The sequence below is a fragment of the Amblyomma maculatum genome, chromosome 6 (genome assembly GCF_055883805.1).
Source record: "Amblyomma maculatum isolate TAMU_Amacu chromosome 6, ASM5588380v1, whole genome shotgun sequence".
In the NCBI taxonomy this organism is placed as follows: Eukaryota; Metazoa; Arthropoda; class Arachnida; order Ixodida; family Ixodidae; genus Amblyomma; species Amblyomma maculatum.
The window spans coordinates 177,620,487-177,646,556 of NC_139349.1; the positions used below are offsets into that span (position 1 = coordinate 177,620,487).

General features: G+C 48.0%; 1 protein-coding gene across 1 annotated transcript; it reads right to left on the reverse strand.

The window, feature by feature from the left end:
- Nucleotides 1–7,955: 7,955 nt before the first annotated feature.
- On the reverse strand, nt 7,956–25,781 carry LOC146187476 (uncharacterized). The gene is made up of 2 exons (XM_084608216.1): nt 24,233–25,781; nt 7,956–8,086 (listed from the first exon to the last, which is right to left on the reverse strand). The coding sequence occupies exons 1-2, from the start codon at nt 25,779–25,781 to the stop codon at nt 7,956–7,958; spliced, it is 1,680 nt and encodes a 559-aa protein (XP_084464342.1).
- Nucleotides 25,782–26,070: the final 289 nt, after the last annotated feature.

The following is a 26,070-nucleotide window of genomic DNA, read 5'->3' on the forward strand; positions in this document are numbered from 1 at the left end:
TATTGTATGCCCTGTATCTGATTTACAAGGGGGGGGGGCAGATTTCTGTGTGCAATGTTGAACAGAAGTGAGGATAACACTTTCCCTTGCGGAGTGCCTCTCGTGCCCATCTTCACTTGCATGGTTTGTTTTGTGCCGATGCTGATGTTGACGGTTCTGTCTTTAATAAAATCGTAAATGTATCAGTAGACTCACTGGCCACAGCTCGCGCTGTGGAGGGTTTGGAGGATTGTGGAGTGTTTGACGTTGTTAAATGCTCATTTTAGGTCGAGGGTTAAAAGTGCTCGGTCACTGTTTCCGTGCTGGATTGATAACTTCGCGTTTGAGTTGCAGAAGGACATCATGGGTGGACAGACGTGCTCTGAATCTAAATAATGGTTTGTGGCAGTTGCTCGTTTCTCTAGATAGTTGGAGAGATGCGCGTGGACTACCTTTACGTTGAGTTTGCCTGCGCACGACGTGAGGGATATGGGGCGTAGGTTTTCGATGCTGATTTTCTTGCCGGGTTTAGGGATGAAGCGTACATTGGCTGTCTTCTATGCCTGTGGAATGGTGCCGATGCGCCAGCATTCGTTAACGTAATCCGTAAGTTGCTGCAGTGTCTCCGTGCCGAGGTTGGTTAAAAGTCCGACCGTAATTTTGTCTGTCCCAGGGCTGCACCTCGGCGCATATCTTCTAGTGCTGCTATGATTTCTTCTAAAGTGAAGTATTTATCTAGGTCTACATTCTGATCCCCCGGTATTCTGGATTTGAGGGTTCTGCGTCTCTCGAAGTGCAGATATAGCGACGCGTGAGTTCATCCACGAGTTCGTCATCACTGCCTTGGAAGGTATGTTAATATTAATAATATTAATAATAATACTTTATTTTTCCTTTAATACAAGGAAAGGAAAGGAGCAGCCGCTAAAAAGCTGCTTCGAAGAGCAGCTTGACGGGGCGGCTGCCCCTGCATATGACGGCATTTCACAGCAGAGAAAGTCACGCGCACACAGTGAATAAACAGTCAATGGAGAAATGATTTGACTACAAAAAGCACAAGGTAAATCAGGACAAATGCATGAAAATAAAAGAGAAACGCCGCAAGACAGAACACCTAACTTAAAAATAAGTATTTATAGAAACATTTCGCGGGTTAATTTATTGGGAGGAAGAGAAAAATCTTGACCACTATTAGCAAAGTATTGATTTAATATGGTAGGAAGCCTGAAGCGAAGCATCTGCCTGCCATAGTTCGTCCGGAACGCTGTAACGTGCCAATGATTCGGGTTACGGGTGTCATATGTGCTTATGTTGTCTTGAAGCGCTGCTATGTGTGTTAGTGTGTTGTCCTTTTTACTGATGCCTTGTTTATATAATCGCAAAAGCCAGTAGTTATACAAATATGTTTAACTATTTTAGCTGCTTAAATATTGGTCCTGTATGTTCGAGGTAAGAAGCTTTAGTAATATTTCTTGTTGCACGTTTGTGAAAGAGTAGTAACTTTGTAAGGTTTTCTGCTGTTTTTTTTTTTTTGCCCATACTAGCAAGGAGTAGTTCAGAACTGACGAAAAGAGTGAATTATAAAGCATTATGTTAATAGTAAGTGAAAATACACGGAAATGTCGGCGTAGAGAACCTATTGTGCGTGATAATTTGTTGACTAAATATTCTATGTGAACGTCCCATGTCATGTGCTCTGAGAAGTACACGCCCAACGTTTTCACAGAGTGAGCAATTTCTATTTTCGTGCCACTGAGTGCCACTGAGAGAAGGCAGCTCGAATGCTTTATTTCTGGGATGGAAGAGAACGGCTTTTGTTTTAATGACATTGAGTTTTAAACTGTTTTGACACGCCCAGTGTTCAATTTTTTTCAAGTTTATGTTAGACCAACTGGATAGCTCTATGCCTGAGTGACCAGAGAAAAACAGACTTGTATCATCAGCGTATATAATGTGTTTTGCAGATAAATCTATGGAAACAAGATCATTGATGTAGAGAATAAAAAGAAGGGGGCCCAGAAGACTGCCTTGTAGAACTCCCGAGATGACTGGCTTGATTGTAGAAAAGAAACCGTTTATTTCAACATATTGTGTCCTATTGGCTATGTAGGAAGATATTAAAATTAGGCTGTGCCCCGTATGCCCCACCTGTCTAGTTTATTGAGTAAAGTTTTGTGGTTGATGCTGTCGAAAGCTTTCGAGAGATCTAAAAATATGCTCAAGACGAGTTTTTTTTTCTTCAAAATTAGTTAATATATACTCTTTTTGAGCGAAAAGGGCAAGCTCAGTAGATCTGTTTTTCCGAAACCCGAATTGAGCGGGGTTTAAAATATTATGATGATTAAAAAAGGACGTAAAACGAGCAAGAATTAACTTTTCAAATCCTTTTGAGAAGGTAGGCAGGATAGATATTGGGCGATAGTTGGAAAGGTCGTTTTTATCGCCTTTTTTGTATAATACTGTGACCCTCGCCGACTGCATGTTACGTGGGAACACGCCTTTTGATAAACATAAGTTAAAAATATGTGTCAGGCAGTTCGATATATCAAGAATAACAAACTTTACTGGCATTATCTGAACACTCGCGCTATCCTCAGATTTGCTATTGTTAAGACTTTTGAAAGCCGCCACCACCTTTCCCTCTGAAACTGGATTCAAAAATATTGTTGAGTTATTGCGAGAACAGTTGAGCGGTACCTCTTCGCAAGATGACGAAGTTTGGGCAACAGAAGTGAAAAAATCATTAAAAGCGTTAGCGAGTTCATGTCGCTCAACCTCTATACCATCAAGAATAAGTTTGGTAATTGGTTCTGATGCCCTATGATAGAGTTCAATTTCTTCCAAGTCACCTCCGGGTTATTCCTCGAAATAACAAACAAATTCTCATAATACAGTTTTTTTGCAGCTCGAAGCTCTTTTGCCGCTATGTTTCTGAAAGATTTGAAAGCTTTCAACGCATCAGGACATTTCGTTTTTAGAAATGGGCTGTACAATTTGTCACGTTCTTTTATTCGGTTAAGTAGCGTATTGCTGATCCAAGGCTTACGAGCTCGCCGTGGACGACTATGTATTTTGCGGGGAAAACAAGTAGAATATATGTGTTTGAATAATGTGATAAATTTATCGTACGCTGCTTCGGGATTGGTCTCGTTGAAAACGTCGCTTCAGTCTGCACCGACTATCTGCTCACGAAAGTTATAAAGCGTAAACAAATTGATGTCCCTATAAGCGTATTGTTTCAAGCTCCTTTTGAGATTAGGTACGTGGTTGACACACAGAAATATAAGGAGGGGATCGCTAATCGGCAGGCTGATTACTGCGGATGTTAAGTGGTTTTTGTTATTTGCAATGAACACATCTAATAATGTTTCTGTTTCTTCTGTTACTCTGGTTGGGGCATTTGTAGTATTCATACAGCAGTGAACATTTAACAGTGTATCTAATTCCCGCGTCGCAGTACTATCTGACAAGAGATTTATATTCAGGTCGCCTCCAAGGACAATATTCAACTTGTGCTGATTCGCAAATTCAAAAACAGAATCTAAAAAAGAAAAGAAAACACTCGTATTGCCGGAAGGAGGGCGGTAACACACAGCAAACAGGTATGAGAAGACTTTGAGCGTAAGTATCTCGTAATCATCATCATCATCAGCCTGATTATACCCACTGCAGGGCGAAGGCCTCTCCCATATTTCTCCACTTAACCCGGTTCTGTGCTAGCTGCATCCACTTGACCCCTGCGAACTTCTTAATCTCATCCGCCCACCTAACTTTCTGCCGCCCCCTGCTACGCTTTCCTTCCCTTGGAATCCAATTTGTTACCCTCAGCGACCATCGGTTATTCTCTCTTCGCACTACATGTCCTGCCCATTTCTTAATGGGCGCTAACAACACAAAATTCGTCAAGAAGTTCACGTTCTATGTCATTTTTAACTAACATGGATACGCCACCACCTCGTTTAACCTGGCGATTCAAGCAGTAGCTCTTAAACGCTGGTATGCTGAACGCATCGTCTTCGTTACAAAACCAAGTTTCCGAAAACATAAGAACATGAATTGGTAACTTCACTTCAGCAAGAAAAAGTTCAATGTCATCTTGCTTCCCTCTTCCTGAGCGAAGATTAAAATGAACAATATTTAAAGATTGCTGGGAATTTCCGCAGAAAGAAGCGAGGTCCGATGACTGGGCTTGACAGAAAAACACATTGAAAAGAAAACTACACAATAACTAGACAAATGTCAAAAAGACGATCACATCATGCATTTTCCAGTTTGATATCATCTGGGCTACGGATGACAACTGCGCTCTCCCCTTCCGCTTTTCTGACAAATACGCGACCGCTAGCATGCCACGTGAAACGATAACCGTTTGCTGCTGCCCAGTCTCGACTTAGCTGCAAAAGGTTTTTGTTGTACCTAGTCAGGTTTTCGGATTTGGAAGCAGATGCCTCCGCAGCTCTCAAAGCTTTTCGTCCTTCGAGCTATTTGTCACGAAGCGCTTGTTTAAAGAACCGCACCAGAATTGTGGGAATTTTTCCCACCTTAGCAGGAAGTCTGTGGACATTGTCAATATCGCTCGGTTGCAGATCTGGCAATTTGATTGCTTTAGCGATGCTGTTCAGTTCGGTTAGCAAGTCTTCATTTGGGGAAACGGGAACACCGTGAACCTCAATGTTGTGCTTCCTACTGTATAGCTCTACCTCATTTATTGACATTTTCAGTTGCTCAATGGTATTTTTGTCACAGCTTGTCTGCTCCAGCTTCTGGACACGTTGTTTAAGGCTGCCTATCCCTTTGTCCTGCTGTTCCTGCTTTGCTAGGATGGCATCGTATTTAGCTGACATCATTTCGATAGATGCCTTTACCTCGTCGACTTGGGACGGCAAACCCGAAAGCGCGTCCAGCTTTTGAACGATATCTGCAAGACTTGCCGCGAGTTCTACATCAACAGACATTTTTCGCCCGGTATTTGGCTTCGAACTGCGGCAAGGCACGCATCGCCACGCTTTGCGACCGGCTTCACCTTTAGATTTGAAGATTGCCTCCGACCACCTTGAGCAATTACCAAGATGATAGCTGCACTTACATTCGGCACACAGCAGGACTCGGTCACCAGGCGGTACAGCTTCTTCACAAGATGGGCATATCTCAGACATGTTGAGACACAGTGCACGAATAAGCACGGAAAACAAAGCACTGTGGCTGCAGCGACGGCGGTACACAGATTAAATTAAGCAAATAAGAAACTCCGTATAGCACCAACCTGGAAAACGAAGTAGGTGCGAATTAGGTGGGCGTCCTTGCTCTGCCGCCGCTGCCGCCAAAATGCCTCGTTTGCGATAACAGCCACCAAGAGCAAAGTACGACCAGTTGTTGTTGTTGTTGTTGAAAACTTTTATTGTCCAACAGAGAAGGACCACACCGCCTGGGCCGCTCTGTCTCACCCCCCTGTAAGGGGGAGGGGACTTAGCGGCCCATCCGCACGGGATGGTCGCATTAGATGCTGGCCGGTTTGGTTTCGCCGGCGGCCTCTGCTGCCAGTCGGACGGCGGTGAGTTGGAGCTCAGGGTCCGAGCTTCGCAATAAGGTTTCCCAGGCTTCCCTACTGCTAATGTTTTGCGCCCTGCCTGGGGAGTAAGCGCACTCCCAAATTATATGGTCGAGGGTTCCTCTCGCCCCACACTTTTTACATTTATCGTCCTCGCAGTCCGATCGGATATGTTTATTTAGTACTGGGTTTGGGTATACTCCAGTCTGCAGGCGTCTCCACGCCATTGCCTGACCTCTATTTAACGCCGTGTTTGGTGGGGGGAAACGCCTCCGGCATTGCCTGTAGTGTTCTGTAATGTCTTGATACGAAATTAATCGCCCTTCTCTATTATGTTCTACCTGAGCCGAGCCATCCTGTACAGCTCGGAGGTAGAGATATCGAGCTGCACTGTGGGCCGCCTCGTTACCGCTGACAGATTCATGCGCCGGGGTCCAGATGATGTTGATCGTCCTATCAATCACTCCTTGTGTTAAAATTTTGGTGGTGAGGAGGTTTACCCTCCCCCTACTGAAATTTTGGATTGCAGTTTTACTGTCGCTAATAATATATCTAGCTTTGGTGCCAACGCAAGCGATCGCTATCGCAGCTTCCTCCGCTATCTCGGTTTCTTTCCCTAGTATGGTAGCCACCGTGATGAGGGTGCCTCCCCCATCTACCGCCGCTATGGTCATGTATCGACTGTGTCTGTTTCCTGCCGCATCTACGTAGGCAACTTCATTTGGGGGTTTGCTCCGATATATTGTTTCTATCGCTTCCGCCCTTTTCTGTCGCCTTTCCCTATTAAACTCAGGGTGCATGTTTTTGGGTAGGGGAGGGATTCTTAGGTGCGCCCTGATTTTCCTGTCAATGTCAACCCTTTCCTTTTGCCCTCTGTCTGTGGCTATTCCAAGGTTACTTAGCGTAGCTCTTCCCACTCGCGTCGTGCTGAGTCTTTCAAGTTGCGAGGTTTTAACCGCTTCCGTGATTTCTGAAATCGTATTGTGCAGTCCTAGGGCCAGTAGCTGCTCCGTCGATGTACATGTTGGGAGGCCTAGGGCCTTTTTAACGCATTTTCTGATTAGCGCGTCTATCTTTCTCCTCTCATCTGCCTTTAGGTTCAGATATGGCGTGGCGTAGCCAACTCTGCTAATGATGAAGGCTTGTACCAATCTCAGGAGGTTTTTTTCCTTGAGGCCGCCTCCGTTACGTGAGACCCTCCTGATGAGGTTTAATGTCTGGGTCGCGTGGTTTTCTAACTTTTTAATGGTGATCGTGTTCCTTCCGTGTGTTTGTAAGTGGAGTCCCAATATTCGTATTGTCTCTACTTTTGGTATCTCCCTTCCTTCCACGTACACCTGTGGGTCAGAGGGAGGTTTGTTCCTGAGTGCCTTGTCATTATACACGAAGATTTCTGATTTTTCAGGCGAACATCGCGTCGGTAATGTGACGTCAGCCGCCAATCCAATCCACGTAAGCCTGATGCAGGTATTGTTGAAAAGGCTTGGTTCCTGCCTGGGAAGGCGAAATACCGCAACAATGATGAGTGGAACACGCCTCGCTTGGTCGTATGGAACACAGGTAAGCCAGCAACAGGGTTAGTGAGCCGACCTGGAAAACGAAGTAGGTGCGAATTAGGTGGGCGTCCTTGCTCTGCCGCCACTGCCGCCAAAATGCCTCGTATGCGATAACAGCCACCAAGAGCAAAGCACGACCAGCGCGTCGGTAATGTGACGTCAGCCGCCAATCCAATCCACGTAAGCCTGATGCAGGTATTGTTGAAAAGGCTTGGTTCCTGCCTGGAAAACGAAGTAGGTGCGAATTAGGTGGGCGTCCTTGCTCTGCCGCCGCTGCCGCCAAAAACAATCGTAAAGCTCAACAAGTAAAGCTCGTTGCAAATTTCTATCTGGTTCACTCTTCAATTTCGGTGGATCTATTAGGCATCGGAGAAGGTTCCACGTAGTATTGATATCTAGGCGACCGCTCAGGAATTCGCACATTTTTAGCCAATCGGTGCGAGCGAGGCCTCATGCCTATTGGTCTCCTTGTGTAGTTGGCTTCGTTATTCGAATTCTGAGATTTCGATTGTGCCTTTGGTTCTTCCACCGTTTTATGAGACTACTTCTAGCTTCTGAAAGGTGTAGGAGATGGTTGTCAACAGCTGGATCGCTTCGCGGTTTCGTGTAAAATTAAAGTATCAATAGTGTTCTTTTCTTTCGTGACATCACACACGCAGTTTCATAATTATCCTCTAAAACATCTCCGCTGGTACACTTTCGTTGCAAAGGAGATAATCAGCCTGAAGTGTAATAACATCTCACAAAAAAAGCTTTCGAGATTTTGACAAGGAACACAAATTTTCCTCTTTGCAGTGGTGGTAAAATATTTATTGTGGGAACCAGGGTACATTGCAAGGATTGAGGTGGTTCCTGATTCCGGCTGGTGTCTGTCAGGTCATGCCTGGCAGCCACCGCTCAGCCCAGTCAACCTGCATCTTTTGCACTGCTGGGTCCGAGCTGGAGACCGGGTGCACCCACTCCTCTTTTTCCGTGAGGCCCCAATGGGGCGATGACTTGAAATCTTCATTAAAACATTATGTTATTGAGGTGGTTTTATGTTCGCCGCATAGAGAGCATGTGGGGTCGTACCGGCCCGGGTGTGCCAAGGCTAACCAAGCTGGCGAGGCAAAGACTTTGGCTTGTAGCTGTCGCCAGAATACTTGATGGAGTTTTGAGAGAAAGGTGTGAGGTGGGGAATATAAGAGTCGTTGTTATGTTTTGATAGGTGAGAAATCTGTCCAGTGTGCTTCCCCAGTCCTCGGTATGCCCCGCTCGGTTGACATGCGCCTGAGAAGTTGAATGGGCTGCCTCGTTGCCGGGGTTGCCTGCATGGCCTGGTACCAAGGCAATGTTAATGGGTAGGGGAGTTGTGGAGCACGAGGTTATGATTTGATGGCGACTAGGTGTATTTTCCCTTTTACAAAATTTTGAATAGCTGGTTTAGAATCGCTGAAAATAAGTGTGGCCGAGGAGGAGGGGATGGCTAGCTCAATGGCTGCCTCTTCGGCTTCTGTCGACGTTTCTGCTTTGGCAGAGGCAGAAACTGTGTGAATGAAGTTATAAGAAATCACACTGATGGCATATGCCGTGGGGTGACTGTATTCTGCCGCGTGTACGAAAGTCGCTTCGGTGTCAGTAGCGTGGGCTTTGTGTAAACCCTTGTCTTGAGCTTCTCGTCGTGCCTTGTGGTGAGCAGGGTGCATAATTTAGGTAGGGGTTGTACGGTAAGGTGGTTCCGGATGTGTTGGGGAACTAGGCGGCTGTTTTCAGTGGCTGGACCAATTTGATGACAAATGCCTTTACAAGGCGTCGGAGATCTTGCTCTCCCATTCCTCGGTGCCTGTTCGCTATTCGTTTGATGAGTCTGATAGTTTGATGGGTGGTGATAGTCAGTTTCAGTATATTTTCTGTGTTGAGTCTATTGTTTTGCAGGAACATTCCCAGAACTCGAAGTTTACTGACCTCGGGTATTAGGAGCCCATCTATGGTGATGTTTATGAACGCATGTTTGTGCTTGGTATGGTGGGGGTTTGGGTGGGCAACAGGAGTTAGGATTTGGTGGGGGAGCACGCTAGGCCGATGCATGCAACGTGCGTTGCCAATATGTCCGTTCCAGCTTGAAGAGTGTCCTATATGTTTCCTGCATTTCTCGTGGTTGTCCACAGGGTAATGTCGTCCGCATAGAGGGTGTGGTAGAGGTTTTGGATTTGTGTTATTTTGTGGTCCATCGGGATGAGGGTGACGTTAAATAGTAGGGCGGAGAGGACTCACCCTGGGGTGTTCCACGATTGCTTAGGGAGAAGGTGGGGGATTCTATAGGACCAAGTTTGAGTTCCGCGGTGCGGTCATGGAGAAAGGCTTCGATATATGAGTGGGCCGTTCTCCTATCCTTAGGCTGGAGAGGGCGTAAAGGATTGAGAAATGGTGTATATTATCAAATGCTTTGTTGTGGTCCAAAGCCAGTAAGGCTCTCGTGCTGTTTCGATGCTGCGTGTGTAGAATTTCTTCGGAAATCTGAAGCATGATGTCTCGTGTGGATAAGTGGCTTCTGAATCCCAGCGTAAAGTATGGGAAGAGATTTCAGTAGACATGAAAGTTCGGCCATGCATGATGTGAGAGAGATTGGTTTGAAGTGGGCTATGTCTAGGGGTTTGCTGGTTTAGGAATGAAGGTGACTCTTGTGTGTGTCCATTTCGGGGGCACAGTACCTGCCTTCCAGTGCTTGTTGAGCAAGTATGTCACAGCTTCGACGGTGTTGCCATCGAGGTTGCGCAGAGCTTTGTTTGCTAGCCCATCTACTCCCGGGGTGGACATAGTGCGAAGTTTATACATCGCTGCTCGAATCTCCCATGTCGTTATGTCTGCATCGAGATTGGGGTTGGGCTTGCCCGTGTATGAAGGAAGGATAGTTTGTGGCGTAGTTATGAGGTATTTGGCTTTTAGGGTTTGTATTAAAATATCATCATTCATTTTTAGGCTGTGGATGATGCGAGTTGCGTTGCAGTTATTACCACTACAATCATCGTCGTCATACGTCCGGCTGCGATTATTTTCTCCCGCATAGTTATATTTCCATCCTGCTAAATCCTCGTGGATTACAATATCTGTAAACAATAATAAATAAATGCATCTGCCACTTGTTCCAGATTCACCATGCACTTTGCTATGTGCTGCAGATACATTCATTCAAACATTGTAGCGTCATATCCATACTTGAGTTCTTACCCATTTTTTACGCCGCTTTTGCACATTCTAATTAGGTACACCCTCGTAACCCAACAAAGCGTCAATTACTTATTCCGTTAAAAAATTAGGAGCGCGCTGAAGCTTCACCTTCAGAGTGGATGCGATGACGCCTTTGACAGTTATTTCATCATGCGAAACATTTTTATGGGGAGGAGAAGACGGAAGAACATTTGTATCCGCCAGAGGACACCCGGCCCCGTCTAGGAGAAGAGGTCTTCAGCCTCGGCCGCCAGGCGAACGGCGAATCGCTTAGTTTTTTCGTCGGAGCTTCTTAGCGTGGTCCCCTATTCATCACTAGTTTTAATCGCGTTGCGCCCTGGGGCACGAACGCATCTCCATATTATGTGGTCTAATGTTGCCACATGGCCGCAAAATTTACAAAATTCGGTTTCTGCACCATCCCTCTTTCGTCCTCTGGCACCCGTCCAACTCCACCACAGGGGCGAAAAGAAATTTCGAGCTTGGAGTCTTCTCCAGTCGTACGGTTCCTTTTTACTCTGGGACCTATCCGGTGGCGGATATATCCTCCGGTCTTTCTTGAGATTGTCGGTCACATCCCTAAACGTACCAATACATTCTTTGCTCTTAGATGTTGTGGAGACGTCCGCAGCACCCTGAGGTAGCGAGGAGCGGGCGAGCATGTGGGCAGCCTTGTTGCCGGCGAGACCGGCGTGTGCTGGGGTCCAGATTATGGTCACGCTTTCGGCGAGAGACGACTCGTTCAGAATTTCTGCAGCACGATTGCTGACTCTACCCTTGCTAAAATTCCTAACCACCGCTTTGCTATCGCTGATGACGTGTTTCACGCCTGGTCGTGCAATGGCAATGGCTATTGCAATCTCTTCCGCCTCCACCGGCGGTAGATCTCGGTTTATTTCGATTCCTATGGCGATCCCGGTGTCTAATAGGGCGACCGAGGTTACGTCGCCTTCTTTCCCGATCGCTACATCGGTGTAGGCGACCGATCCCGGTGGGAGTTTGTCCAATTTGTTAGCGAGGTCCTTAGCTCTGCTTTTCCTCCTCCCCTCGTCGTGTACAGGGTGCATGTTCTTCGGTATGGTCGAGACGTATAGATGCTTTCTGATTTCTCGATATATGCTTTCTCTGACAGTTTCGCCTTCCCCAGGCGCTAGTAGGTTTACCTAGTCGAGGATTTGCCTACCCGCCGCCGTTCCTGCGAGTCGCTCTCTCTGGGACAGCCTGACCGCCGCAGCTAGCTCTTTCCACTCATTATGCAACCCCATTTTCTCTAGAATGTCGTTAGAAGTAGTTATGCGGAGTCCTAGAGCGCACTTCGTGCATCTTTTAATTATGGTGTTTAATTCGCGTTCTTCGGTCTTGTTGATATTTAGGAATGGAGTCGCGTAGCAGATTCTGCTTGTGACAAAAACTTGTACGAGTCTGAGTCTACTAGCCTCCGTGAGACCACTCCTTCTGTTGGACGTCTTAAATACTCTGACTACGAGCTCCGCCTGATCTTTTAATTTCTTAATCAGGCTTTTGTTACTGCCTCTGCGGTTGATAATCATACCTAATATTCTAATTTCATCTACTTTCGGGACTTCGTTCCCGCTGACTTTAATTTTGATGTCTGGAGTTAGCTTTCCACTACTGCTGGTCATTACCAGGAGCTCCGATTTTTCTGGCGAACAGCATAGACCTAAGTCCTCTGCGTGTTTGCTGATTATATCTGCTGCCTCTTGGAGCCTGGATGTGATGTACGAGTCGTTTCCTTCGCACATCCAGAGGGTCACATCGTCCGCGTAGATGCTTAGTTTTAAGCCATCGAGATGGCCAAGCTTACGGGGGAGCTTCCTCATTACGATGTTAAAAAGGAAAGGTGAGAGTACAGCCCCCTGCGGAGTGCCTCTGTTACCCAGCGGGAACTCCTCCGAATTTAAGCCCTGAAAGCTGATGATCGCCGTCCTGTCTCGCAGGAACGATCTAATGTAGTTGTAGGTTCTTTCGCCTACTCTTAGCTCCGCGAGCCCGTCGAGAATGGCGTCGTGGCTGACGTTGTCGAGAGCTTTCTTAAGATCTAAGCCTAGAATAGCTTTCGTATTTTTTTTCCTGAAGTTCTGACTACATCGTTATGTAGTCTGAGCATGGTATCTTGCGTATAGAGGCCGGGCCTGAATCCGACCAATCCAGCCGGCCACGCATCATTCTCCTCGGTGTATTTGGTTAGCCTCCTCTGAATGACTTTCTCAAGTAATTTGCCTACGCAGGATGTTAGTGATATTGGGCGGAGATTCTCCAAGCCCGGTGGTTTTCCCTGCTTGTGGATTAGGGTGATCTTAGCCCTCTGCCACTCTTGGGGTACTTGACCACTCTCCCGCACCTGATTTTTAATATCTGGTTGGGGCATTGATCGATTCGTCGTCCAGATTTGCGAGCATCTTGTTATTAACGAGGTCCGGCCCGGGGGCCGAGCGTCTTTTTAGGCCGTGCATCTCCGCTCTGACTTCTGCCACTGTTATGGATGCGTCAGGCTCGCTGTTCGCCGGTCCTTTGTAATCTCTGTAATGCGCTGTGGTGGGGCGAGCTACGTACGTGGACTTTAGCTTGCCAATGAGCTGTTTGTCCGTACCTTTTAAAGTTATACCTCGCCTTGACCTGTTCTATGTTGGCGGCCATTTTGGACTTACTGGGGTCTATCAGGAACCTGAGCAGTGGCCAGGTCTTGGCCCCATTCATGGTGCCCTCCATCTCGTCGCATTTGTTATCCCAACGTTGCGACTCTAGTTTCCGGGCGTTTTGTTTTTCTATTTCGACGTTGTGTCTGGCTATCTCTCTCCTAAGATTTCGGTTCCACTTTTGCTTTTTGAGCTTCTTCGTTAGCTCTTCTTTCTTTTTGAACATGCCGAATAGCCTGCTATCCATCGCCTCAGGCAGAGCTTCGCCTTTAATTTCTTCGGTGGCCTCGTTTACATGGGTAATTAATTGTGCGGCTCAATTTTGAATGCAGTCTGTATCTCCAATTTCTTCATTTTTTTAAATAATAATTGGTTCACAGGAAAGGAAAGACGCAGTATATGTCACAATTATTCTGTGGACACTGAACCGCGCCGTATGGAAAGGGAGTAAGGTGGGAGCGAAAATGGAAAAAGAGAAAGGGGTGCGTAGTAGAGGACTCCAGAATAATTTCGACCACCTGGGGATCTTTAACCTGCACTGACATTGGGGGAGGGGGGGGGGGGCGAGATGGTGAAGGGTGGCCGTTCCCGGCCCTCCGGGGCTGGAACTGGTAGGTCAGCGCCGCTTGCGGCGGGGGCTAACCAGCCGCCCAATATTTCTCTCTTGAAGCCGTCCTTGCACCCGCCACCGCTTAGAAGGTGGACGACGGCTGTTGCTGCGCGCGTCTTTATCTCTCTCTTCTTTCAATACTGCTAGCAGTTTTCTGCCGTCGGTGGAGGTCGTTCCTTCGCTACCACGTGACAGCGTGACGTCACGACCAGAGGAGAGCAGGGGCACGGCCGCTCAATGGAGGCGCACTTGGTGCGGCCCGTCGCGTCGCGCCTCAATGGCTGGCGAAGCGCGTATTGGGAGAAGTTACAGTTTCCGCCGTCATTCTCCGCGGGGGCGCCACCACTCCAGGACAAGGCGCCGCCGGCACGGACGAGCAGACGACGCGGAAGGGTTGGCGCTGGCTGGGTTGGCGTGTGTTATCGTTTTGACTACCCAGCATAACCGCGTGTTTCTGATAGTTCTGCATGCGTGTCATCGGTGCCTGTGTCAACAGCGTCCTAAGCGTATGCAGCACCATGCCAGGCAACTGCTGTGTGCCGCTGTGCACCACGAAAGCAAGAAAAGATCGGTTACCATGAGTTCCCGTGCGATTCACAACGTCGGGCAGCATGGCTGAAAAACATATCTCGGGAGGGCTAGGATGGAGAAGGAAGCCGGTGAGAGCCGAGTGACAAGTCACTGGTATACTCACTGCACTTCACAGATGACGACTACAGGAAAAACATAAAACTGAAGATCCTGCTTCCTTCAGCTGTCCCCTCCGTGTTCCCGAACTGCCCACATTACAAATTAAGTTACTCACGCGGGCTCATGTTGAGCCAAACAACATTGAAAAAATTAATGTGCGCAGGCCAATAGCTTTATTTTCCCCACTTGTTATAGCTACACTTCATTTCCTCCTGGACAACCCCCCGTGTCATCCTGAAGCATGTCTTTCAAGATAGCTGCGCCACGATCACTTTTATGACGATGATATCAAAATGGTATGCCTTGCCGAACATCGCATAAGTGAAGCTACGGAGACACCAAGAGGAGCCGCTCTATTTGTCAGATGACGAGCGCCTCTCTTGGTTAGAGTTGGACCTTGCCATATCGAAGACATTCAGGTCCAAGGAGGCACGTCGAAGCAAAGGCTAACCAAACAAACCTACGAAGCAACAATCATGACAACCAGATCCACAGTGGCGCAAATTAAGTACCTTCTTGATCACATCAAGTATCTTACAACAATGTCTTCTGTGTGCCTTACTAGGGCATTGCATTTAACCGAATCTTATTTTCAGCTTCCGATACGCCCTAAAGCAGGCTCTGAAAGCGGGTCTATAGTATCTCTTTTTAGCAGCCTAAGGCAATTCAAAGGCGGGAACGACAAAGGTGACGCAAGGGCTGCCGTTTTCACCTCGGAGAAAATACTGAAGGTACCACTAGCGAAAACAAAAATATATCGACTGAGATTATACACATTTTGCCATGGTTAGCAACTTGCAAGCATCAGTCTGCAAATGTACCTATCAACAATAGGCAGCTATAAAATTTGGCATTCGTGATTGTTAATGTCGTACCTTGCCAACTGCCCTATCACGTCTGCTGCGAGAGAGTTTTCGAGTCAGCTTGGATATGTGTGGTGTGAACCTGCAGCTGAGATAGAGTTAGCACCGATTGCATTCTTGGCTGGTCACCTTGCACGTCCATTTGAAGAGAAAGTATGAATAGTTTTACAGAATCTCATGAAACATTTTTATTTATTCTGTTTTCAGTGCCTGCCCGTGTTTTCATTATTTATATATTGCCAAAGTTTAAATAACTTCTAGTGCTTACTTTAGAGTGTCAATAATTGTATTTTATTAGTCCCCATCCATTTATTAACTTTGTGCCTTGTGATTTCAGCAAAACCCTGGACTTATCAAAATACTTGATGATGGACGCCTAAGGTATCTGAAAATCACCATGCAGCTTTGTTAGCAAGGTGATGAAGTGCCCGCAGATCATAAGAAGCAGCAAGCTATGCAACATGTTAGTTTCATCCCTTCTTCCCCATTTTGTGCAATTTCCGGAGTTGATTCGCGAGAGAGAAGACCGCAGTCACACTAGGGACCTAACCAAACTAAGGCGACCACTGCTGACCAACTGGACAGCCAACATCAATCAGACAGTGGAAAAAATCACGCTTGCACATAAACCTTTTTCGAGAAAACTTCTTCGCTTGTAAAATAAGCTTGCGTGTCTTTTGTGCATCACGCGGCTTCATAATCAAACGAGAAAAAAAGTGCCTGAGCCTGCGGGCGTGTCGTTGAACTGGCTGTCTTGTGTTGTTTCTTTTGCAACAGTTTGTGTTAGCTAGTATGTTTTGGTGGTGGTACCCACTTTAATACTATTTCCAGTGAAAATGGAGGAACAGGCTGAACAATAATGTTGAACGCTACGTCCTGAATTGTAAGTTTCCAGAAAAGTGCACGCAGAATAATGGTCCCAAACCATGTCCCGATTTCAAGATTGCAATATCTAATACGTTATTACAGTCGTTGAAACGCAACTAAATGGGTGCCCACTCAGCGAAGCACACGACTGCCTCGTTCTCGTTGTAAACGGAAGACCACGAATGACTTGGAAAAGCCTAGTGATGATGACTTGCCGCTATCACCTTATCAATAGCAAACTTGCACATAACATCACATACTGTGTGAAACGCCGCTCATAGTCCTAAATTGAGCAAGCGCCGACCACGCGGACGCCGAAACGAAAGCACAGCCACGGCCGCTGCGCGCAGCTCTCCGCCCGGACTCGATGGATGGATGGATGGAATATAGGAGCGTCCCCTTTGAAACGGGGTGGTAGCAGTAGTTATCAGGCTCATTTTTCTCCATATATCTTAATTATTGATTTAGAATGGTTAACTAAACCATCATTCTATTTATTAAATTTTGCTCCTACATTACTAACATCATGTCACTTCTCTGCTTTTAAGCCACCAATCTTCCAGCCGTTTTTTGCTAGTTTCCACCGCCGGTTTATTCACCCGGCCACTGTTATCTCTAAACCCCAGAGCTTCAGGAACAGTGATTGCGCCTGCATCAACTTCCGGATGGATACCATTGCATTCGAGTATGATATGGTCAATTGTTTCACTGGAGTTTCCACATACAGCACATGCGTCATCTCCATTGTTAAACTTCTTTTTGTAGCTGCGTGTTCTAAGGCACCCTGATCTAGCTTCAAAAAGTAGGGCACTGCCTCTTGAGTTATCAAAGAAATCTTCCTTCCTGATCTGCATTTTCCACTTTCGGTATAATTCCACACTCTGTTTTTTTTTCATCGAATTTATCCAATTTTTACCTTCTGTGTTTTTGACCTGTTGCTTAATGCTCCTTATTTCTCCGTCCTTGTTACTAGCATACTTACTAGTTAGTTTCCTAGTTCTTTTCCTCCATTGTGAGTCAACCCTTTTTAGGTACAGGTATTTAAATACCTTAGCTGCCCATCTGTTACTGTCCAATTTCCTCAGGCGTTCCTCATATAATATTTTACTCTGAGCTTCCCGTACTTCGAAAGATGCCCAGCCCATATCTCCCTGTACCGCCTCATTTGTAGTTTTGCCGTGGGCACCTAGTGCTAATCGTCCAACGGATCTCTGATTTGTTTCTAATGTCGACTGTACCTCTGATTTTAGGCACAAAACCGCATTTCCGAAAGTAAGTCCGGGCACCATAATTCGTTTCCAAATACCCCTCAAAACCTCATACCTATTGTATCCCCACAATGCCTTATGCTTCATTATCCCGGCATTCCTTCGCCCTTTGGCCTTAAGTGATTGTTCATGCTTTCCAATGTATACCAATCCTTCGTTTACCCATACCCCCAAATATTTATATTCTGCTACTCTAGGTATTTCAAGGCCTTGAATTTTAAGACCCTGATCAGTTGAGGCGTTGAAAATCGTCAGACCCGACTTAACTGCGCTGAAACTGAAGGCTAGAGCGTCCCCTTCGTCTCCGCAATACTTAACTAGAGTTTGCAATTCTTCCAGACTCTCAGCTAGCAGCACAATATCGTCTGCATACATCAAACCGGGGAGGCGTTGCTCTACCGCCTTTCCACCTAATCTGTATGACAGGTTAAAACCTAGGTTACTGTCTTGTATCCTCCGTTCAAGATTTATCATATAAAGCATGAACAGCACCGGTGATAGAGGACAGCCTTGTCTTAATCCTTTGCATACTTTGACATCCTCCGTACTTCTTATCCCTTCCCACGTAATTTCTACTTTGTTATCCCGGTATATTTCCTGTAGGAACTCTATTATCTCATAACCGATACCTTCTTCTTTTAATATGTTCCACAGGAGTTCCCTGCTTACGTTGTCGTACGCCCCGCTTTTGTCCAGGAAGGCCAAATACAAAGGTCAATTTTCCACTCTAGATATTTCGATGCATTGGGTAAGCACGAACAGGCTATCATCTAAGCGCCTACCATTTCTAAAGCCGTTCTGAAGTTCTCCGAGTATCTTGTTACTTTCTACCCATGCTTGCACCTTTAGTTTGACCGCCGGCATGGCTAACCTGTACATTACAGATGTTATGGTAATCGGCCAGTAGGATTTTATGTGCATCCTGTCTCCTTTCCCTTTATAAATCAAATTCATTTTACTCTGCCGCCAGCTGTCCGGAATTTGCTTATTTGTTATGACTGTTTCCAGAGCTTTTAACTACGTTTCCTTACTTTTTGGACAGAGTTCATTAATCAGCTTGATCGGAATTCCATCTACTCCGGTAGATGTGTTTTTAGGAATATTTTTTCTGCCTTTTTCCAGTTTAGATTGGTCAGTTCTAAGCTGCCTTGTATTATGCTACCTTGTGTTGCTTCCTGATTTGCGGAGATTATCCTATCGTCGCTCCTAAATGACTCGGGTATAACTGATGTAATGTAGTTCGCAGCGTTGTCTCCCTTTAAACAATTTCCCTCGTTATCTTGAATCCGATCCTGCTTTCTTTGATTCTTCTTCCCTAGCCAGCTTATATGGTTTCAGAATTTTCTTGCTCCGCCTCTAGAGGCATTGTGTATATCAGCCATCCAGCGATCGGTGGACTGTCTGATTTTACTTTGGACGAGGGCCTGCACTTGAAGTTTCTTTTGTCGATATGATTCCCATTTTTTGGTCGATTTCTTCCTGAGAAGCCTGTGCTTTCTTTGTCATTCGGTGTTCCCTTGAAGCAGCCCGTCGTTGTTCAATAGCTTCCCTGATTTCCTTATTCCACCAGCTCCGTGGCTTCCTCTTTCCATTCTAGCGGTTTGCTACTTTAACCTCCTGAATTTTACTCCTTATGAGTAGTTCTACCTGTTCATAATCCCAGTCTTCCATGGGGCTTTTCTCTATTGCTTCCTTTATGTCTGCTGCTATCTGCGCTATTTGATCGTCGTTTAATTTTGCGTTTACGTTTTGTCTAAGTTCCATTTCTCTTTTCATCAAGGGCCCCATCTGCAGACTAATACGTTTATGATCACTTCCCAGACTACACTCCCCTTCTTCGTCTATTTCCATTTTTGTGACCTTGCTATAAATTTCCTGCGACATTAGACAATAGTCAATGGTCGTCTGCCTGTTCCGGAATTCCCACGTGATTTGGCCTTCACATTTTTTTTCTCTATTCACTATAACTAGATCGTGTCGCTCGCTGAAATCTAGCATTAGCTTCCCTTTACAATCCGTGTATCCACCCAGATCGTCGATGTGGCCGTTCATGTCCCCCAGCAGAATAATATTGGCCCCGTTTCCAAACTGGCTTATATCGTCACTGAGACATTCAACAAGATCCCTGTTTTCTTGCCTGCATTGATGTCCTGTTCCTAAATAAACTACCCCTAGCCATGTCCTTATGCCGGAAATGGTTCCTGAAACCCAGATATGTTCTTTAAAAGATGATTTAATTCTTTGCCAATTTGTTCCTTGGTGTATCAACATACCTACCCCTCCACCCTTTCTTTCCGTTCTCGTTCTGTTCACCCTTCCCAGACGTAGCCTTCTATAAACGGCGGATCTTCTAGTTCCCTGAGATGAGTCTCGTAAAGAGCGTACACACCTATTTTGTCATCCTTCAACTGCTGTTCTATCTCTAGCCATTTCGCTCTTTTTCTACCTCCTTGCATGTTTATGTAGCTGATCCTAGTGTTAAATTTCTTTTTTGTACTTTTCTTTCTCGACCTACTCTTTGCCATTTTTGGGGGCTCAGCCTCCATTATTACACTTTCTTCTGCTTCACTTCTAACTACCTCTGTGCACGGAGTCCTCGCGGACCCCCTGGGGGGAGGGGGGGGTCCTCGCGGACCCCCCACTCGTCCCGGAGCGGTGGCGCCGCAGCGGTGGCGATGAGAACTAGGCGCAATACGGCTTTTCTGGGCGACGCGACGGGCCGCACCCAAGTGCGCCTCTATTGAGCGGCCGTGGCAGGGGCCCCAAGTCGTTTCTTCGGCCGTAGTCGTTCCTTCGCTCGGCGCGGCGGCTACCACGTGACGGTCTCCTCGGCCCGCCGCGTGAGGGCGCTCGCTAGGAGAGGTGGGGCGCCGCAGGCGCGCTCCGCTTAGTCATGTCTGAGGAGTTGTACAAGGCGTCGCAGCCAGGGCCATGTACCCAGCGCTACAGAAACTGCTTCTATTGTGGAACTATCTCTCTGGTCAACTGGACAGAGATGGAGAGGCGCGGTTTCTGCAGCGCTGGCACACCCGTTTCTTCGTCGTTCGGGACGGCAGGCTTGTTATGCCAGAGAGAGAGAGAGAAAACATTTATTGCTCTAAAAAGTTTCTGGTTTTAGCGGCGGGCCAATGTCTTCATATCTTCGGCCTCTTCACAAGGTCGGCGCCCCTATTCCAGGGCACCGCTGAGTCTTGCTGCTTCGCAGGCGTGCCGCACCAGTGCCCTTTAGGCCTTGAGCTCGCTGCTGGTCAGCAGACCCTCCCATTGTTCCGCACTCGGGTTATTTAGTTTGTGGAAGGCTTTGTTTCGTTCGCATTCCCATGTGATGTGGTATAGTGTGGGGGTTGCCCCGCACCACGGACATGTGTTCCTGTATTGTGTAGGGAACATCTTGTGTAGTATGTATAGATTGTGGAATGTCCCTGCTTGCAGTCTCCGCCAGCAGACCGCCTCGTGTTGTGTTAATGATGTGTGGGGTGGTGGGTATTTGAATCTCCGCCCTCTGTGGCAGTTTAGTATTTCTGTATACGTTGGTTCCACCGTTATGGGGTCCTCCAGGGCTTCTGACTGCCCTGCTCGGTTCGTGATCTCGCGAACTAGGCTGTCTACCCTCGAGTTACCCTCTATCCCGGTGTGTGCCGGTATCCAGAAAATCCTGTGTCTTAAGGTCTTATTTGGAAGCCTTGCTTCGAGGAGGATGCTCAGCGCTTCCTTGCTTATTTTGCCCCGTGTGTAGTTCCTGCATGCTGCTTTGGAGTCTGTTAGGATTATGAGAGATTTGTTCCTACGGTAACCTTCGGCGGCCGCTAGAGCTACGGCAGCCTCCTCCCCCTCCGTTACCATACAGTTTCTTAACGTCGCACTGCTGATTGGTTCCCCCATGTGGTCTACCACTGCTGCCGCGACTCTGAACTTTCTGGTCCTGCGGTCCCATGGGTATAGGGCCGCGTCTGTGTATACCGTATTTTCCATTGTGGCTAGGTTCCGCTGCACATAGTCTGCCCTGGCCTGCCTTCTAGCGGCGTGGAGGTTGGGATCCATGTTTCTCGGCAGGGGGCTGACATCCAGTGTTTGACGGACCTCGTCTGGAATGGTGGCTGTTCTATCTACGATCCCTTCTACGTCGTGTCCTAATCTCTCTAGGAGCTTGCGGCCGGTGACTGTCTGTTGGAGCCTGACTATTTGCGCACTTAGCTGGGCGTCCGTTAGTTCTTCGAATGTGTTGTTTAGGCCCATTTGTAGCAGCTTTTCATTTGATGTGTTTTTTGGTAGGTGGAGTGCCGTCTTGTACGCTATTCTTAGCAGCGCCTCCGTCTGTTCTTTGTCTTTCTTGGTCATGCGGTGGTATGGCAACGAGTACGTGACTCTGCTGACTATCAGGCTTTTGACGAGCTTGATCGTGTCGCTTTCCTTCATCCCGCTTCTGTTCTGCGATACCCTCTTTATCATGCGGCTTACTTGTTCTGTTGACGTCTTGAGTAGACTGATTGTGTGAATACATCTTCTGCTTCCTTGGATCCACATGCCTAGGATGCGTATCATGTCCCTTTCCGGTATATTTTGGCCTTGTAACCTTACTGTCAGGTCCACCTTGGTGGGGTTGGACCCTACCCTAAGAAGTTCCGACTTCTCCGTGGCACAGGTTAGGCCCCTTTCTCTCACGTACTCTTCTACACATGTTGCTGCTTCCTGCAGTCTCTCTTGCTTTTGTCCTAGCGAGCCTCGATTCGTCCAGACCGTAATGTCGTCGGCGTACATTGCGTGCTGGATGCCATCGATCTTGCTGAGTTTTCTGGCCAGTCCGATCATCGCAATGTTGAAGAGCACTGGTGAGGCTACGGATCCTTGCGGCGTGCCCTTTCGTGGGGTGGTGAAGGTGTCGCTTCGCAGGTCTCCCAACCCCACTGTCGATGTGCGTTCTGATAGGAAGGATCTTACGTAGTCGTGGGTTCTCCTTCCGCAATTGGCGTTGTTTAGGCCTTTCATGATGGCTTCGTGGCTAACATTGTCGAAGGCCCCTTTGATGTCCAGGGCCATGATAATGTTTTCGCCAGTTCTGGGTGCCGTGTCTATGATTTCTTCCTTGATCTGCAGTAGGACGTCTTGTGTTGACAGGTTCGCCCGGAAGCCGAACATGCTGTGCGGGTACTGCTCCTCGGCCTCTAGATATTGTTGGATTCGCCTGGTGACGATTCTCTCGTACAATTTGCCAAGGCACGACGTGAGGGAAATGGGTCTCAGGTTCTCTATCTGAAGCTTCTTGCCGGGCTTGGGTATCATAACCACGACAGCGTGCTTCCACTCCTTCGGGACCATCCCCTCTGCCCACAGCATGTTGAGGTACACCGTGAGCTGGTCGATTGCCTCGTCGCTGAGGTTGCGAATCAAGGCGTTCTTGATCTTGTCTGCGCCGGCTGCTGTATTTCGTGTTGTCGCTCTTATCGCCGCCTGGACTTCCTCTCTCGTGATCGGCCTGTCCATTGCAGGATTTTCCGCCCCTTGGTACTCCCCGTCGTAGCCCTGGGGGTTGTCCTTTCCGTAGCATTTGATGCGGACTGCTTCTAGCAGTTCTTCGTCTGTTCCGTCGTACTGGTGGACCAATTTCTGAATTGCCTTGCCACTTTCTGTTTTTGTCTTGGTTGGGTCCATGAGGGCCTTTAGTATGCGCCACGTGTTGGCCGTGCTGAGCGTGCCGTTCAGTGAGCTGCTGAACTGCTGTCATCCCTGCCTGGCCAGTTGTGTTGCGTACTCCTCTGCCTTTATCGTGATTTCCGCGATCCTCTTTTTGAGTTTTTTATTTAGCTTTTGCTTTTTCCAGCGTTTGGTGAGCCCGCGTCTTGCCTCCCATAGCCCGAGCAGCCGCTTGTCCACCTCCGGTACTTGTTCTGTTCTATTTCTTTCGTATAGAGTTGTTGTATTTGTTTTAGTTGTTGGCCCCACTCCTCCACGGAAGTGATTTCCCCTTTTAGTTGTTCGCAGTGTTTGCGGAAAGCGTCCCAGTTGGTAAGGTGGGCCGTTCCGATCTTCTTCTTTACGTTGGCTGCTTCAATTGTCGTTCTTAGTATGTAGTGGTCACTGCCTAGGTCTTCCAGCAGATTTTCCCACTCGGCCTGCTTTGTTCCTTTAATGTAGGTGAGGTCAGGGCAGGTATCTGAACTCACACTGTTACCTCGCCTAGTCGGTTGATTTTCGTCCGTTAGGAGGTCACAGTTTATGCTTTCCGCCGCCACGCATATCTGTTTCGCCTTTCTCTCTGTTTTTTGGTATCCCCAGCTCGCGCTTCTTGCGTTGAAGTCACCCGCGATTACTAAGGTGTTCGTCTTGGCTAGTTTATTTGCTTCCGAAAAGAGCTTGCTGAAATCGCCACCCTTTTGTTTTGGGGGGCTGTAAAGGTTAATTACGAAGGTGCTCTTTGCCTTGTGCTTCTTTTTGGGTATAATTTCTGTTATTATATGTTCTATCTGTGTGCCCTCAATCTCTTTGTGTGCTATGGTGACCAGCTTATTGCTGATGAGGGTAGCGACGCGTCCGTTTTCCTGACATGTGTATCTCTTCAGGGTGGGTGTGGTGTTAGTCTCCTGTAGCATGATGATGTCTGGAGGTGTGTGTCTGGTATTGATGAACTGCTGGAGGAGTCCCTGCTTGCGCCGGTATCCCCTGCAGTTCCACTGCCATATATCTAATTGGTTCTGTCCTGCCATATTGCGTCACTGCTTTTTCCACTTTGGTTTTCTGCCCCGAATCTTCTTTCATTAAAAAGCCTGTCTCTGGCGTCGTTTGTGGTTTTTTGTGTGTTTTGGCTTTTAACGTATGTTCGGAAATTTTGATCTTGTAGCGATACTTTCTGCTTCAATTGCATCAGTTGGTTTTGCATCATACTCATAAAATTTTCCAATTTGCTCTCTAAGATTTGTGGTTGTTGTGTGTGCTGCTCCAAGGGTTGTTCCGGCGCTTGCGGGGCCGGGTTCATTATTCGCGGGGGCGAACCCTGTCTCTGGAGCTGCATTTCCTTTATGAGGTCATCTATTCTTTTTTTAAGTTTCCGCGTTTCCTCGCGGCAGAGTTCGAGCTCCTTTTTAAGTGCCCTATTCTCCTCAGCGAGTTTCTTTTCATTGTTTGTTTGATTTTGTTGTCCCGAGTGCGGAAAAAGTGATTTGGGAGGGCCTGCTCCCCAGCTCACCTTCACTCCACCTTTCTTCTGTTGTTGCTTTTGTTGTCCCGGGTCTCCGCTTTGCTTTACCAAGGGTGGGTAGGACTCGTCTCTGGTCCGACTCTGGCCCCGGCTGTGGCTCCGCGAACGGCTTCTGGACGGGCTCGCCTCATCCCGGGCCTGGCTCCCGGTCCGCTCCGAGCTGAAAAACCTTGGTCCACGTCCTCCCTTCCGGTTCCGCCTCCGGCTTTGTCGCTGTGTGGGCCCGCCTCGTGTGGGTCCTCCTCGCAGCTCTTCGGCCGTCTTGAGCCGGTGCTTGCACTCCCTCGTGCCGGCTGCGTGATCGCCTCCGCAGACCAGGCACTTGGTTGTGCACGAGTGTCCTTCCATTGGATTCTGCGTTCCGCAGAGTCTGCAGGCCTTGCTTCCCGGGTTGGGGCAGACGTCCGATCTGTGTCCTTGTTGACAGCAGATATAGCAAATCTGCCGCGTCGGGCGGTATGGGTAGCACCACATCTCTCCTCCGTAGTATAGTACTTGTCTTGGTGTGGTGGGTCCGTCAAATGTGATGACGGCTGAACTTGACTTTCCAAGCATCCGGGCGCTGTGGATCTTGACTCCTTGCGTCCGCACCCTTAGGTTGGCTTTGAGTTCGGCAGATGATGTCCCCGGTTCTATACCGTGGATCACGCCTCTCTGAGTGCCTTCGGGGGCTGCTACGTAGGCGTCGACTTCATACGCTCTGCTGTCAAACGTAAGATGGGTAATACGTCTTACGTTATGGGCCGTATCTTCATCGTCTGTGCTGACTATGATGATGTTCGAACCGTTTCGTAGTCTTATAATTATGTCTTCGCTCTTGCACTTTGCACCGGTCGCTGCGACAACGGCTCGGGCGACTTGATGGGTTTGTAGCGATCGTATCACGAGGCCCCTCGGTCTCAGGATCATCTTGAAGTCGTCTTTCGGGAGCGGCGGCAATCTTGGGCCTGGCCGGCGCGCCGCTTTCTTGTCTTGCTTCAGCGCAGCTGGCGTTCCAGCTGCCGTCGAGGCGCCCCCCGGCGTTTTCGCGCCTAATTCCACTTGGGCGGGTGGCGGGAGATCTCCGGGGTTTTTCCGTTCCTTGCGGGGTTTCCTCTTGCGTTTCGATCTGGCTAATTCCCAATTTTGGTCGTCTTCCTGCTCGATTTCGCTCTGCGAGCCCTGCGGGCCCAAAATGGCGACCTCGTTTGGCGCGAAAATCGCCGCGTGTCCTGCCTCAGCCGCTGGCCGAGTGCTGACGCGGCAATCTTCTTCTATCTCCTGGATTTCCATGAAATCTTTTGGTGATGCTTCTGATGCCCTCTCAGTGTTGGGTCGGTTGTCGAGGTAGAGGGCCGTCTCCATCGCCGTCGTCGCTCGTGACGAGGCCGGAGAGTCCTCGAACGCCCGTTGTCGCGCTATGCCTAACGAGGCTTAGCTCGCACCCCGCCGCTCGGCAAACGCAAAGTCCGGTAGAAAACCCAAAAATGGGCCCACCTCTTCGAATTTGCTGTCCAAGTGGTCAACTTCTGTTCCTCTTCAAGCTCCAACAAGAATTTTGGAGATCCGTTGAGATGATCGGGCCTGGCTGGTCGAAATTTGCGGAGCTCATGCGAAGCACGTCCGCTCCCTCGAGCTACCGCAGCGCCTCCCC